This window comes from Pelobates fuscus, chromosome 11 (genome assembly GCF_036172605.1).
Source record: "Pelobates fuscus isolate aPelFus1 chromosome 11, aPelFus1.pri, whole genome shotgun sequence".
In the NCBI taxonomy this organism is placed as follows: Eukaryota; Metazoa; Chordata; class Amphibia; order Anura; family Pelobatidae; genus Pelobates; species Pelobates fuscus.
Window position 1 is genome coordinate 125,134,887 of NC_086327.1, and position 17,511 is coordinate 125,152,397.

Sequence of the window (17,511 nt, forward strand, 5' to 3'; positions counted from 1 at the left end):
AATTAATTGCATCTAGAATGTATCAATTTCATTGCAATTCCAGTGTCCTTAAAGGTCACCAACATCATAATTTCTGGATGCTCTGATCAGAAGGAGGCCCCAAGTGTCAATACCAGCTGTGAATAGCATATTGTATGTAGTCTATGTAACAGATAAAGCCTTCGCCTGGGCAAAGACCCGACTATCTCCACCACCTGTACGAAATGATAGGTAAGTGGTCACACATTAGTCACTAAGTTGGGATACAGGCATACAATAAGCTACTTGATGATATCCCTTAGCATAAGAAAGTCAATGCATGAGCGATATACATTTACCATGGATACCCCTTCTCACCAACAAGCAAACAACCAACTCGTGTCCTCTGCATGACAGCACTAAAAGAACACTAAAGACATTCCAGGTTTGGTGGGCAAATACCTTATATGTAAGGAAATCAATACAAATATGAAGAACTCAACATTTAAGCCTCGGTTCAATAAGCATCATCCACCACCTCAATATGTGTGGCTCAATCACCTACCCCTCTTTCACCAGCCCCCGTCTTATAATTTGCAGTGATGAACACAGATTGAGAGATATTTTAGGAATTTGGTAAATACATTGGCTTTTACCATTCTATGATATGTGTGGAACAGGGTGTTTTTATTTGCATTATTATAATGTGAACATAGTATGCTGTATTTGAAATTGTATCAGTGATTGGCTTGTTATTTATTATTAACACACCATTTCTTCAATCTTCTAACGCACTGGGGAGATATCATATATGTGAATATTTCCCATAATTCCGGCAGTATCCCCTCTAAATGTGCCTGTGTTGAGTTACTGTGAGGATACCTACTTGAGAATAATATGGGATCCTACTTCTAAATAAGTCCCTTTTAATGTAGGGGCATTTATTGGGGACGTGGCAGGTGAGCTTACACTTCATCCATCAGAGTGATACTAAAAACCCTCCAGTTATTTAAACATACATAGTCATTTACGATAGTGCGCAAGTAACCTTATTCATTTTCTTTTATTGTATGTATTGGGGCTGACGTGTACTATACTCATTGCTGCTGCCTAGGAGTAGTTGGAGTCTGAGTGCAGGGCTTCATTTTGTATGTTTGCATTTTTTGGAAGGTTTGTTCAGTAAGCAGAGATTAAGCTATGGTTATTGTAGAACTGGCCTTCAAAATAGCAGGCAAAAAATTCCCTGGTTCTGCTTACTATAAATGAGCATGATTTTTTGTCTTGTCACCACAGCTCACTATTTACTTAGTAGAACCTGATAATGATGATTTTATAGATTTACATACATCTTGTATGTTGTATTGTGCATTGTTATGACAATATCTGTGTCTCTGCGTGTGTCTGTTTCGGTTGCATATGTGTGTGAAGCTTTCCTTTCTCAGTTTATATTTTGGGTGTGGTGTTGCTAAGCAGCAAGGTGCCTTTCTAACACAGCAAGGCAGTGAGGCCAGAAATGCAAAACCAGTTTGTTATTTTACTGTACAGAGCGTGAGGAGATAAATACCTCGAAATCGAATAATTCCAAGTTTAATAATTCCATGTTTCTCACATGAATGAATGGGAAAAGCCACTCATGTCCATGATTCAACAAAAGGTTTGTAAATGATATTTCTCTGTATGTTTATATATATATAGATACGCCTTACTTCCTGTAGCTGGTTTCCAATATTACCAAAAGTCACACTGTGAGATACTGTAAATATTACAGAATACATTTTTGGTAAACCGAGACCAAAATAGCTGCAATGTGTTTTTTTTTTTCCCAATTCAGATTTTTTTTCCAAATCAGCTAGTTTAGCCTACAACTTAAAATTTATAGATTTATTCATTTTTATTTTTTATGTTTTTTTTGTTTTACCAGAATTCACTGTTCAGTGAAATAACAACAAAGGGCAGACATATCTTGTATCAGTTAAACAAAGTGATACAAGTTGACATGTTTTATGTACAAAATAGCAACATCACTAATTATACTAACAATTATTCACTAAAGTGAAAATTCCAAGTGAATTCAAATGGAATTTCACATTTAAGGCCAAAGTAGCCGAGCTGGTAACAAAAATGGTTGGAGAATGCTTTCAGTTCAGCTATTTTGACCTTAAATTTGAAATTTGCTATAAATTCACTTGGAAATCTCATTTAGTGAATAACCGTGTAAATATTAATAAGCAGCATAGTGAATAGAGCTAGAACCCATTGAATTAAACAAATATAAAGTCTGGAAGAAAAAAATAAATAAATAAACCTTCTGTTTCATTAAAGGAACACTCCAACTACCATAACCACTACATTCCTGGGTGGTGGTTATGGTGCCAGGAGTGCACTAACGCCATGCCACAGAAAGATGTCACAATGTTTTATCTATATACTCGGGTTCTAACGGCTGAATTCAATATTCTCCAGCAGACGAAGCTTAAAGTCACTTTAGCGCAAAGCAGGACTGTAAATTTGTGCCGATAGCATTGGCTGAGTGCTCGCTGCCAATGATTACAGTGCTGAATTTGTTCTGCTCAGATCTAAACTGACACTCACCTCTTCGTGCTGGAAAAGACCGGATGCTGTGGTTCAGTGCGGGCACCCACTGGGACCCCAGTAAATTGATAAACCATTCAAAAACAGTTGATATTTTGCAGTAAAACTGTGCCAGGGCACTCCCGTTACCATAAACACTAAAAAAGCATGTGAGTGTCCCTTTAAGGCAGAAGGACTAAAATTTGGTAGAGGGTGCAGTTGCCCCAGGCACATTGATTGGGAAGGGGACAATTCTGTCCTGCCGCACTCAAAACAAGATATAGCAGAAGTCTTCTTGTACTGAGATTGGCTAGATTGGCTGACTACAGATGCTCAGAATGTTTAAATATGACTAAAGTTATAGTAAATAACATTGTCAGTTTGTTATCTGCCTCGATGATATCGTTTTTGCATGTTCCTTATTAACATATATTGCATGTCCTAATATATTCCTAGTATGTTGTATTTTATTTGTAATGTATCTATACCACTAGGTGGCGTGGATATAAAAGGTAGTTATTTATTTTCCATTTACAGTATTTGTATCAAATTTATGGAACGCTTTGAAATTGTGTTGGTCTAAATTAAAAAATAATGGTATATGTATTAATGACTTTCTGTATGTTACATTAAACTATGGATTTTGAGAAAATTTGGGAGTTAAATTGTGCCATATTTGTTACATCATTAAAATCTTGCGGATGTACAATATACTTTCTCCAGACCAGGACGTTTTATTCACGTCTGCTAAAATTGACTTGTCTTTGTTACTCTGAATAATATTGAGTTGTTTTCATGATTTAACTTTGTAAGCCATTCCAAAGCTCTTGTTAATAGTTTGGCATGCACGAGGCAATAAACTGTGTGTGTAAAAAATAAATGAATACTCCGTGCTAGGTCCGGTGTGTGTTAAAAAGACTGTGTAAAATTACCACTTGCATTGAGTCCATGTGAAAAATTTCTGTTTTATTTGAGGGTCTTAACCCATTTAATGAACCTCTAAACTTCAATATGTGAAACTGCAGTTTGTAGCTAAAAAAACTGAATAGCAAAAATATTTCCACAGCACTAAAACAAATATAAATGCCGGATCCCTTAGAAATAGGAAGGATTCAAAATGGTGACAGTCCCCCCCCCCCCCCCTCTTCCAAAAAATAAAATTCAGACAAGCAATATCTCAACCCACTCAGGTGCATCATGGTTTTGACATCCTGAATATTATTAGACTTGTGCATTCGATTTCACTCAGATCGCAATTTGCCTGGATGTTGATTGATCTGTGACTCATCCAAAACTTCAAACTTCTGAAACAGCATAAAGCTATTACAAAACAAACACAACCGACAATGGACAAACAGTTTCTTTAGATTGGTGATTGATAATTCCATCCATGGTACCAACAATAGATCATTGATGGGGAAAAAAATGATGGTTAGGGGACAGCTACTACATGTTGATTTTATTCACAAACTAAGCGAGAAGTGACCAATTGAGAGAAAAAAAAGAGGAGACGGAGAAAAAAATATAGATTACAAATAAGTGGGTGTTTTTTTACTGGTCCTCCTCTTTTTCCCTTCTATTGGTTACTTCTTCTGTGGACCAAATAGTGTGAAGATGCGCCTATCAGTGTACTGCAAACTATATATATAATATTTATATTTTGCAGTACATCCATTTTTTTTGCCATTTTATATCTTCGGAATTGCTGTTTACTCAAAATACATCTGAACTGGAACACCACAAAGACTAGTGCCAGAATTAAAGTAGAGAGGTTCCAGGTGCGAAAATCATTCTCCCTCCCCATGTAGCAAGGATGGCCAAACGGTAGATCCTCATCTTTCGTCCAACTTGCACAATGTTTTGCCAGCTACCATTTCTACCAGTCTACCATTTGCCCATCCTTGCAGGGTTGTATTTAGTATTCAGCAATATTTGTGTGTTTGAATGTTAACATGTTTATGTATGGAGTATACCTACACAGACACAGATATGTAAAATGTGAATTTTGTTTAGCTTCTTTCCTGTTTCCTACATTTTGGATTCTGGAGGGTGGCTTCCCTGCAGTCTAGTCTGATGACTGAGGCTGTTGGGAGCCAGGTGCTCTCTCAGTCTGTACACCCTCCTCTCTGCCTCCCACGAGGCTCTGTCTGTTAGCTGGACATATGTGACCTGCTCTTACTTCCTTAAAGCAGCCCAGTGCGCTTCTAAAGGGCCACAGAGCTTACTATGCCCCAGAAGACATATTGCCATCAGTTCGCCCTAAGTGCATGAGCCACCCAATTGGCCCCCTCAACGTGCGGGCCTCGGGTGACCTAAAACATAATTTTACATTCTATATAGAGACATGTGTGATATATTGCAATTTTGATGATATCGTGAGTTGCATATTTTCCATTTGATTTTCACCACTATTTATATCAAGTGTCAGAAATTAATATATAACCCACTAAACATTTGAAAAGCCATTCATAACATGTAATTTAATTAAAAGATTTAAGCAATGCTTCAGTAACCATTACACCTGAAAAGGTGATTTTATAAGCATTTCCAAACAATGAATTGCTCTTTGAGAAGTACTATCAACAAGCTCATAGGAAATCAATGTGTTCTGACATTACCTACATGCAGAATAATATATTTGTGTATTAAAAAAAAAGTAACTAAAAAGTTTCTGTCCAATTTTGCTCACTGATTTGCATAATGCCCTAATGGAGATTATTTTATTACTGGACTGCTAATCATGTTCACGTAACTGATTGATCAGCCTTGAAGTAGAAAAGCTATTTGACAAAGCACTTTGGCCGATATTGTTAGAATGTTTAACCCTTAAATAGCTAAGTAAATTTTATTTTATAATATATGTCAAAAGCATGCTATTTAGGATGTCATGATTATTGGGCATTGTTTGCCATTCAGGGAAACATAAAAAAGAAGATTTTAGGCATTTATATATATATATTTTCATATTTACTTATTGATTCTATACAGTCCATTGTTTAACAATCATTTTAGCAGATTAAATACTACAAAAGGATAACTATCAATTATAGAATATACAATTGCCGATGACTTGAACACCTACCAAATGTGGTAGAATTAGACTGGGAAGTTGGAACAGGCAGCACTACGTTTGCTGCTGCTGCTGAAAAAAAGCTCAAATATATTTGAGAGCGATTTAGGCAAAATTAAAATATAAGTGAAACATTATCTTTGAGCTAAAATAAAATTAATTATAAAAAATAACAAGCAAGTTGCAGATTTTTAGTTGGTGGTCTGGTTGTGTAAAATTAAGAAGATATTTCCTCGTTAAGTAAAGAAATTGGCTAACGAAAATTCTTTGAGAAAATACAGACGTTCCCATGAAGATGATGAAAACATTTCCACCCACCAATCATCAAAATATGTTCCCTTACAGGTAATCGACACGGTTCGTCTATAGCTATAGAAATAAAAGGGAGTACAAAAGGATATTAAGAATGCAGAAGAATTGTGGGAAATAAAAAAGTTCAGCATTTCATTTCAACCTGGGGGTTTTCTTTTACATTTTGTAGGGGGAACTTGAAACATTAAGCCTTTTTTCACACCATGAATTTGTATTTCTGTTATTTAAGACCTATCAGCGCCTTTGTTACTTTCCTTTTTTATGACCAACGAAGGAAAGCACCTGGTTACTCATTCCTCTAGTTTTCTTTGGGCAAGTTTTCTTTCCGATTTTTACGTTTTGATTAATTTAAATAATCATTGTTCAGAATAATGGTTTCTTTAAGGTAAGTTTCGATCATCAACGATAACCAGGTGTATCAACGAAAAAGAAACTGCCATCACTATAATATTGGTTGAGAGATTTGGATCTGGATAAAGACTTGCAAACTTTGTATTTAGTGATAGAACAACGGACATACCTGTTTTTAAAATTTGAAAATCAAGATTCAAACAATGATTTATTTTTCCAGTACACGTTTATATTTTCATAACTAATACACGGATTAGCTAATGCCCAAAGGAAGGGGTTTCTAAGGGGCTCAAGCTCTATGTGCTGCCGTGTGTCTATCAGCGCGTTATCATTTTATTAAGGAACAATGTGCAAAGATATCGTATTTGAGTAAACCGTGGCTTCTAGTTAGTTTCTAAAAAAATTTAAACTAGAAGCTGCTTCCAGAGGTGTGACGTAGTAAACTTTGTTTACGTTTAACATAGAAAAATATATACTCTGTTTTATGACAATATGCGGAATACACACAAAACTGAACTTCCATCATACAAAGAGATAACATTTTGCATTGTTCTTCTAGTGACTAATGGCATCAAGTAAAGCCCCTGCAACATGGGCAGAGCTTCAGGAAAGGTATTTTTTTGTATCTTTTATTGTGTAAAATGAATATGTACATGGACTAAGAAGATACTTAAAGAGACACTATAGTCACCAAAACAACTTTAGCTTATTGAAGCAGTTTTGGTGTATAGATCAAACACTTGTAGTCTCGCTGCTCAATTCTCTGCCATTTAGTTAAATCACTTTGTTTATGCAGGCCTAGCCCTACCTACCTGCATGTGATTTGCATAGTCTCCCTGTGTATAGAGATCTAATTTCTAATCTCATGTTCTGTTAACAGCCTTCTAAACCCTGCAAGATCCTCCTGTGTTTGATTAAAGTTCAATTTACCGAGCAAGAGATAACAACTAATAAAGCAAGTTAACACCTGACTGAAAATTAAAACTTTTTTTTTTCATGCAGGCTGTGTCAGTCACAGTCAGGGGAGGTGTGGCAAGAATTGCATGGGGAGAAACTGTAGTGATTTACTCCTAAATGGCAGAGAATTAAGCAGTGAGATTGCAAGGACATGATTTATGCACAAAAACTGCTGCATTGAGCTAAAGTTGTTTTGGTGACTGTAGTGTCCCTTTAACAATGGTGTGTCTGTCATTGTCTACATGTATTTTAACACCCCCTGCTCTGTCTCTTTCTATTGACATCACATTGACACTTTTGTTTCTTTCTCCATTTCCTCTCTATCTCACTGTTTCTAATCCACTATTATTGGGTTGTGTGGGAACCTGATTGCTGCCTCCTTTAGCTTGTATGTGACAAAACTCAAAATGAAATTCATAGCATGACATATGTCACAGAAGGGGCAGGATTTTCGTGTAATTTACTTCTCCATCTCCACCATTTTACTTTACACAAAAAGTACTCAATGTCAGGACTTCAATAATGAGACGTTGTAGATAACACATGGCCTCCCTATACCAGTCACCAACCAGTGATAACATGGGAGGAGTGTAATATTGGCATAAGAGCAACCCTGGTTGTTGGAACCTTTACAGTAGCCCCCTTTCGATCAATGCAAAACAGCTGGGAAATAGGCACATTTTCAGTTAGATCTAACCCCCAGACTTTCTTACAGAACCAAACTGTTAAAATGAGCAGTCAATCCTAGAAAAAAAATTATATATATATATACACACTTTGGTCCTGTATCTTAACCTATCAAACTATTTCATGACTACCCAGGACGCCCTACTGTAATACTTCAACCTGTTCCTCTGAACAGTAAAGTTAAAGACATCTACATTAAAAGATGGCATAATACAGTACTGTACCCTTGATACAATTTATTGTGATTTTAGAATTTCATTATTGTTGTAGCCTTGCAACATTGTTAACAAACAACTGAATGTCATTGCTCCTTTTATCATCTCAGCTTTACTCGTGTTCGAAAACAATATGGTCTTTTACCGCAAGCAGAGTGGGAACCTCTTCTAACTGTGACTGTCCAGGAAAATGCTGCTACTTCAAAACAAAGAAAGGAGACTACATCTATACCACCCTTGCCAAGGTAAAGGTCTGCATGTATGCTCATTTATATGTTTGTTTTATTTATATGTTTATTTATATGTTTATTTATGTTTTTTTTTATTTATATGTTTATTTATATGTTTTCTATGAGCAAGAAACGAGTTACTCCATTTTAGGCCTATTGTCCAGTTGTAACATAGGCCCTTAAATTAAACTCTGTGAATTCTGTCTTTCAGTTAGTCCAAGGATACTTTCACAAGTTCACAACCCACATATTTTACTTAGCAAGGATACTGCTAACATACAGCATCACATGGAAATCTATTAAGTATTTAATCACCATTGAAATTATGTGGCAACATCTTAGTTTGGTTTCTGAAGACCCTGTACCACCATAAAATGCTTAAGCAGAGTTATTTAGCACTGACCGTTCTATACAGACCCTCTTATAGAATCTAATCCTACCCTGATTGACTTTGATTGAGTTCATTGTTTATAGTTCTGTGTTTGTTCCCCCTGCCTATTTCTGTTACAAGCAGAGGAGTTGCCTTTTTCCTTTGCGTTTTACCTTGCACTATGATAGCTTTTACCAGGATAGATAAAAATACAACCCACCATAGATAAGGTGGAGGAAAGGAGAGCATTGGTTGGAATTATGAAAAACCTAAATATGTATTTGTTAGATTATTTTCCTGGAGCTTGTGGGAGCATAACACTTGGAACACCCCTCCTGGAGGTGCAGACTAGATGCTCCTTGTGCGTCTCTGCTGCTTTGTGTACTGGACTGGTCTTAATAAGTCAACCCTTTCAGCCCCATATACAGTGAAGTTTAAACATGGAAAACTGTTAACCACATCATATATAGTGCTCAAGGAACAATTTTGTTTGTGTGTTTTAGAACTTTTTTTAATTATGTCTGCTTTTGCACTCTCAATTTAATATCCTGTGCATCTAGATAGCTATAGAATTCATGTTTACCTGTGACATTTTAGACATTTATTCCCCAAAGTAGCCCTCAACAGGCCGTTACATTGAGCACTTTCTCCATATCTCTTCTAAAATGAGTTTGATTAGTTTAGCATTGTTTATTTGTGCTTTCTGTCTTTTTAATTCTCTCTTTTAACATGTAAAACCCCAGCATCAGACAGGATGTCTCCAAATCGAATGCACAAATCAGAAAAGGAAACAAGCATCGTAGTGAAGGCTTTTTACGAAACCGGCATGACAGGTAAATTACCTTTCGTTCAATTTGAAACCTCTTTCACTCTTTCAACGGGCTGCAAAGCACAATATCCCCATCTATTTTCCCGATCGTAAATATACAAAATGGTATAATATTAAATGACATGCACACAATTTTGAAAATATATATATTGGTCTACCTGTCAAAAAAGGAAATTTTGTTTTGATACAGTTGACTATTTACAGACTGACTCTGACGATTCATCCAGATTCTAGAGCCCTCAGGGGAGAATACTATAAATAAATGATAAAAAGTGTTAGACATTTCTCTCAAAGGTTGGTGAAGAATCTCTCATCTTTTCACTGTTTAGCAAATCTCTCTTACCAAAGGTGAAACTAATACATAAATAGCTTAAGCAGTTGCGTTGAAGTCTTGTTGATTTAAGAGGTTTTAATCAGAGTAGAGAATTACACACGAGTGATATTGCCACAGTGCATTATAAAAAATAAAAAAGTGAACAAACAAATAATACATTTTTAGAATTTTTAGAATAAATTCAGTCATCCAGTTATAAATGCCACTCAAAATATTTCCTTTTCGGGTTCATAAATATTTTGATTTATATTCTAGTAATGTAGTTAAATTATAAGATCGAATAATGGCCCACAAACTGCCCACAAATATGGCAAATATATATAGGGTATTGCTGTATTCTTCGGTACTAACAGAATACAATTAGTTCTCACTGCTTGTCATACTTGTTCTATGACGTCTAAAAATTTATTGAAATTCTAGATATATGAGGCATTTTCCTAAATGTGACTAATAAGTGCATCTATTATGAGTTATTTAACTTTAGTTGCACTTGTGTAGAAATGTTATGAGCAAAACTTTTAAATAACGAATAAATATTTATATTAATTTGAAACCTCTTTCACTCTTTCAAAAAACAATAAAAATAAATAAAAAATATATTTTTAAATTTTTTTTTTTAATTTTAAATTTTATTTATAGCTAATATCGGAAAAAAGGCCTTATCTGTCATTTGAAAAACAGTATATATTATGTTCTTAACGCAAGAAACACATAGCAAAAATGCCAAGAAGGCTTCTACCACAAAATGGCAGCATTTGACAAAGGTAATGAAGGACCTGCCTATATATTTCAGGAATTTAAAAAAAAATAATAAACTGCAATATATGTATATATTATTTTTAAATAGATAAGAATTTGCTGTGTTCACTAAATTATCTAATTTTGAAAATAGTTTAAAAAACTCAATTCAATTAACCATTACATTTTTAGCCTTTTGATCAACGTAGGTTAGAAAATGTAAGGGCTAAAAGAAATTGTAAAAAATAATTTTACGCGTTAATAAAAGAAATGAAATTACAAGTTAATAATTTTTTTTTATTTTTTTTATAATTTAAACAGCGAGTAGGCATGTATACCTTCACCAAATTATTTGGAAGAGAATCGATTTGCATGGCATTCAACCCTTTTCGATTCTTTATAAATGGAGGGGTGAGGTGTTTTTTTTAACACTATAGGGTCAGGGGTGTATTGTGTTTGTGAAAGATGTAGTGTGTGTGTGTGATGGATGCAGTATGTGTGTGTGTGAGGGGGTACAGTGTGTGTGTATGTGGGGCATTTTGTGCATGAGGGGAACAGTGTGTGTATGTGGGAGCAGGTTGTATGTGGGGTACAGTGTGTGGGGGCCTGTTATGTGAGGGGTACAGTGTGTGTGGGGACAATGTGTGTGGGGGGACAGTGTGAGGGGTACAGTTTGTGTGTATATATGGGGCAGTGGGTGTATGGGGGCGCACTGTGTGTATGGGGGCAGTGTGTGTGTATGGGGAGTAGTGTGTGTGTATGGGGGCTAATTGTGTGTATAGGGGGAGTTATTGTGGGTCTTTGGGGGTAGAAGGGCAGATTAATATATACTTTTATTTTTAATTAAAACATTTTTTTTTACAAAATATTTATTTTCATATCCCCCTCCCTGCTTACCTTTGCCTCGGAGGGGGGACAGTGCAAGGCAATCCCTTGTGGTCCGGTGGAGCTACTAGAGTGAACTCTCATGAGATTAAGAGCGTTGCCATGGAAACCGATCCAAGGCTCGCGAGAGGAGAACCCGGCAGAGCTGCAGGGTAAACCCCCCCCGGGGTTCGTCCTCACTCCCTCCCCAGCCGGCTGCCAGCATTACAGTGCTAGCAGGCCAGAGAAGGAGATCTCTGATCTCCCCTCTGGTCCTGCGGAGCCAACAGGGGAGAGGGAGGCACGGTTCCCGATGCTATCATCGTAGCACCAGGAAAATATCTTGCGGCTCCCATGTGTGCAGCGCACAGTTTGGGAACCACTATCTTATTCACTTGATCTTGGAATAAAGTTAACTTAGCAGTAGAAAGGATACAAGGAATGAGAAGGGAATTATGTATTTTGTGTAGGGTGGTGCATAGCACAGTGCCTGTTTATTTTACTTTTTTTCACTATGTTTTTTTTCACTATATTTTTTACCAGGGAATGGAAACTAGAACTCCCACCACTACCGGCGGCAAAAAGGTATGTTGTCAGATTATGAATGTGCTCTTCCTGTGGACCATAATATTCCAAAATGCAGTTCCCTACTGCAACCGCGTTATGGTAACTGTAGCAACATTCCTTTCTTATGTTGAATAGAAGGAAATGATGTATAATTTATCATATACCGGAACTAGTAGTTATAGGCTAAATTAAATCTGTCTATAAAGAATTTTAATGCCTACTTATAGCTTATAGTCTTCATGATCTATCTGTTAATTTTCACCAATAGATTGAATTCTATCATATGTCATAAATATTGTTTATGAAAGAATTTCAAGATATCTTCAGTGCTAAAATATATGAGTAAAATAAATACCTCTCAGATATGGCTATTCTATTTAATGTTATTTACTTCAAATACTATTCAATTTATATACTTATTATGTTGGGGGGGAAACAAAGCTCGTGTAATTATGTTACATTTTTTGGAAGAAAATAAGGAAGAATTTGAGACTTCTGGGTTTGGAAGTGTAAAAGCACATACATACATATGATTTACACATTAAATATACTTTGCAATATTTATGAATATGCAAGGATGATCTGTAGAATGACACAATTACTGACCAGTGCCTTTATACACAATTTAAAGAATGCAACCTTTAATATGTACTATCCTTTTAATGTCTAACAGCTAAAAGCAGAACTACATAGAACTACATACGTGGTCAAATTATGTAAATAACTGTGATATCTAGATATGGTTTACATTTCTGGCTAAAAAGCAAGAAAACTGGAAAATTAATAGCTTTCTTATCTTGGGTGAAATCCCTGAAATTTTCCTATGAACCTCTGGATTCCACAAAACCTCTCAATTTGCGTGCAGTAATGGATTCTATGAAGTTATGCATTTATATACATTTTCATTTAGAAACCCGTAAAATATCACTGGCACATTTTGCCTTCTGCAAGTCTTACAATAAAGAAATTGAGCTCCTGGCGTAAAAAGTAATTCCTTACATATCAATTATAATTGATCCTTTCAATAGCAGGCAGTCAGATGACATTCGCCAATGAATGTTTCTCATAGCACATCCATTTCATACTCTTTTAGTACCAGTCTAACAGTCCCTACATATGTTTTTGCCATGCTGTGGAGATAGGATCATCGGAAAAAAAAAACAGCTACCCCATCCACCAGTGTGGTGAATGAGCTACTGACAATGGGTCGCCAAACCTTTTCACACAAGACAAACCCTTGGAGTAAATATTTTGAGTAAAGGGTTATGTTTTTAAAGGGATCGAATACTAGATATGTGCATTCATTTTCAAACTAAACAAAAAATTTACAAAAATTTAGTTTTTCATTCATTTAGTCTGAAATTTTTTTATAGTTAAAATAGTAACAAACGACAGAATGGACCAGTGAATGAATGTATCTTGGTGCCATTCGTTTATTTGTTAAACAACTGCTGATCTTCTGAGTAAATGAATATCCTCTTTTAGGGGGGTTGTTGTGACTGCCACCTTTTGGATTCATTCATTAACGTAGAGAGTAATGGTCATCCAAAATTAATTTATAAACAAAGATTATTTTAGCAAGTTTTGAATAAACTGAATAGATATTTGAATGTCTCTGGCACCCAAAGGATTAAACTCCATAAGTTCAGAATTTGATACTGAAACACCTGCACATACAGACTCCAACCATTTCAGATCATTGAAGTGGTGTCAGGGTACCTGTAGTCTCTACCTCAGAGGAGGTGAGAGACTTAGACATTTATCCTCCCAGAGGGGTTGTTTCTTCCGTTCCTCGCGGTCCCCTCGGCCATTTACAAGCCGACCGCGAGGGATCCACTTCCTTAAATGACGCGACGCTCAGTAGTCGACGTCATGACGCCAACCAGGGACAACCTGTCAGTCAAGTCCCGAGCACTAATCAGGACTCGTCGGGGGCGTGATTACCCTCTAGAATCAAGGTATAAAGTAAGGCTTTCGGCATCTGCTCATTGCCCTGTCGTGGTTCTAGCCTGTCTAGTCACTCAGTGCTCTTGTATTCTAGTTGTCTCTTTGGTTCTGACCCGGCTTGTTTGTACTACCCTGTTTATCTCTGTTACCCTTTGACTCGGCTTGTCTCTCGCTTACCTGTCCTCTCGTTCCCTCGACCTCGGCTTGTTCCTAGACCATTCTCTACTTACTCCTTACGTTAAGTCCGGTCATTCTAAGGTCCGGTATACGTACCTACCACCTGTTTGTACTCTGCGTGTTGGATCCCTGTCCCGATCCTGACAAGTGGTCATTGCGCGTTTAGTAACCGTTTAATTGAATTGAGATAATTTGACTGGACAGCCCAACGCAGAAAGCTGAAGCAACTCACATGTTCATGAGACGATTCTTGCATCATGGCATCGGGGATCATAACGATGAACACTTTCAAGAGAAGATGTATATCCTACTGCAGGGACTTGACTTCAATAAACATAAAAAGGCAGTATTCCATGGAAGAGGAAAAACTGGACATTTTATTAACGCACTCATACAATTCATTTAAAAGCACCCTAACTAATAAAATATGTTCCAAAATAGTGTTAACATCAAGGGACACAATGTCTAGTAATGTGGGATATATGTAATTTCATATTTGGTAAAGAAACTACTTAGAGAGGCTCGGTTAATTTATTTCCAGTTATTCTTTAAATACATTTTTGTCTCGGCCAGGCTTACCATGTATGTCTGGTTGATTGACAAAAGTTACATATAGAACATAAAATTGTGGGAAACAATTGAAAACAATGATACATTAGAATGTGGCATATATATACATTCTCTATAAAATCTGCTTATCTAGATTAAATAGAATGAATCAGATATACCCATCGTACAGCGCTATGGAATTTGCTGTCACTATATAAATAATAAAATAATAATAATAATCCTTTAAAAAAACAACTAAGATAACATTGTCAAACTTATTGATAGGACTTTTTAATTTCGTCACTTCAGGCAACATCACCAACATTAGAGGGATGTGAAGAAGATGAATGTTATGTAGATAATAACACTCATTAAAGGGATAATCTAAGCACTAAAACAATTTTAGCATAACAAAGCAATTTTAGTGCACAGAATATGTCCTTCGGTCTTACTACTCAATTCTCTGCCATTTAGGAGTTAAATAATTTTGCCGATTTAGCCACACCGATCTAGCCACACATAGCCCCCGTTGAAAAAAATCTGGCTTTCAAATCATACAGCACAGTGTGTTTACTTGAGAAGGTGTTTACTCATCTGCTCTGTTAAGGGGAAATTGTATAACAGGCTACTGAAGGCACCAGAAGACTATTAACACAACTTCTGGAATAAAAGGGAATCATGACGGAATATTTCCGTCACGTGTCCTTACAGAGTCAGAGTAAAGACATTTTAAATTAACAATTCTATGAAATATTGACGATAAAAACATATAGATTATTTTTCAGGAAATGTGTAGGGATGTTATGTGGGTCCTAACCTGGGGAAGTATGACTGATTTATACACCGCAACCACTTCATTAAGTTAACATTTTGGTGCTTAGAGTGTCTATTCAAGCAGCCTGTCAAATAGTCCTTCCTTACAATTTCATCATCCCACGAATTAATAGTAAAAGAAAAAAGCATTCCTTTTAAATGAGCAATATGTATTATATCTGTTAAACATGTTATGGTCTGTATTTTATTTTTATTAGGATAGAAACACAAAATGGCAATTTGTTTGTCCTCAAAACCAGGTTAGAAAAGAAAAGATATCAACACTGGGACATAAAGGTATTCAATACTTACCATATTGGTAAGGCCTAACTTGCATTTCTATTCACAATATTCCAAAGACTAATTTGAATCTTCTTCTAAAAGTCAATTATTATGTTAAAAATGTATTATTTCATTGAAGAATTGAGAAAAGGAGATAATCAAACTGGTGGCATAAACACTAACCACTACTAACACTCTTTGCCCAAAGTCCTGATTCCCTCTTCAGATTCAACTCTGAAATACAGATGTTTTTAATGAGTGTAGTCAGTTAGAAGAATAGATAGCATCCCTAACAAAACCAAGGGCATAAAAACCTGGTGGGAACTTGGACAAGTTCAGAATATGCTACGTGGTGGAAAATTTCTTGTGAGTAGGTTCTATTGTGGCACTATTTAAATGTAAAGGCCCATTCTTGGATATGGATAGTTCTACAGTTGTTTGAATAAGCAATATTAAGTCACTTGGAAGATTAAGTGATAGGTTTAAAGACTCCTCTAGAAACTGGGGATTTTAATATGTAGAAGTAGAAAACCCCTAATAAACCTCAGACTGTTAATAGGTGAAAACATGCAAAATTAAGCCCTGCGTTCAAACTCCCACTCCTCGTGGGCGGCATCAATGACCATAGTACACATCAGCCCCAATACAGTAAAAACAAAACACGTGAGTGTGTAGATCTCTTCATGTAATTGGGAGGATTAATAGACATTGGTCTCGATTTAATATGTTTGGATACACTTTGCAAACGATTCAATATTGTTAGTAAAACTTCCCGAATAATTTATCTTTAAAGATTCCCGTAAACAGATTTGAATAATTTGAAAAGATTATCCAAAAATATAAAATTGAGGCCAAAAATAGAAACATATCAGATATTGGCCTCCTCCAAGTTATATTTTTGTATACACTTTTAAAGTGATTAAATATTCTGAAAAATATTTTGATATTTTTTTAATTATATTTTTTATATATTTATATTGTTGAGTTTTTTTAATATTTTGAAAAAAAACATTTTAAAACTGTATCCAAAAATAATAAATTATTTGAAAAGCTTATCTATAATAATTTAACTGAGGCCAAAATATAGAATCTCTAAATTTTCCACTTGGACACTAAGTGAATCAACTCACTTGAGGTGGACATGACAGCCACTCCTGCCACACTCCCCTCCAACATGTGAAATTGTCCTATTTTAGATTTAAGATGAACATAGAAGTCTATCAAAGGCTTTTTTTTTTTAAAGGTCACCCTCATTAGGATGAGATACAGTAGCCTATCTAGGATGGAGCCTAACAAGAGATATCATTATTAATGATCACCTAGATGTAGAGCTTCAAGAAGGGGAAAGTCACATAGATATATCAAATATTGTATTTTTTTCTGTGATGCGTCATAGTAATTTTTCATCCACAAAAAATGCCCTCTCACAATGCATTCTTCTATGTTCCCTTTGAGACCGAAACATATGAGATAATGAGTGTCTTCACACATATGTTTTTCTTTCACAGGGACATGAGCTATTCAAGTACTTCTCAGAGAACCAAACTTTTGCTTTGAACTTTTTGGATACCTTTATGTCGGAGATTTTGCTTCGTGAAATCATCCCTGATGTTTTCATGGAGGCTCTAACCAATAATGCAACACAGGTATGAAACAAATAATATTCCTGACAACTGAGGTTCATATACTT

The 17,511-nt window shown here is 35.7% G+C and overlaps 1 protein-coding gene across 1 annotated transcript in view; it reads left to right on the forward strand.

Moving 5' to 3' along the window:
* Nucleotides 1-1,571: 1,571 nt before the first annotated feature.
* LOC134577245 (uncharacterized) overlaps nt 1,572-17,511 on the forward strand; it is a 47,670-nt gene continuing 31,730 nt past the window's right edge. Inside the window, exons 1-7 of the mRNA XM_063435942.1 lie at nt 1,572-1,612; nt 6,822-6,874; nt 8,232-8,366; nt 9,465-9,554; nt 12,030-12,071; nt 15,758-15,836; nt 17,330-17,467. Of these exons, the coding sequence (XP_063292012.1) occupies nt 6,828-6,874; nt 8,232-8,366; nt 9,465-9,554; nt 12,030-12,071; nt 15,758-15,836; nt 17,330-17,467 (531 nt within the window). The 5' untranslated portion in view covers nt 1,572-1,612; nt 6,822-6,827. The remainder of the gene's footprint in view (nt 1,613-6,821; nt 6,875-8,231; nt 8,367-9,464; nt 9,555-12,029; nt 12,072-15,757; nt 15,837-17,329; nt 17,468-17,511) is intronic.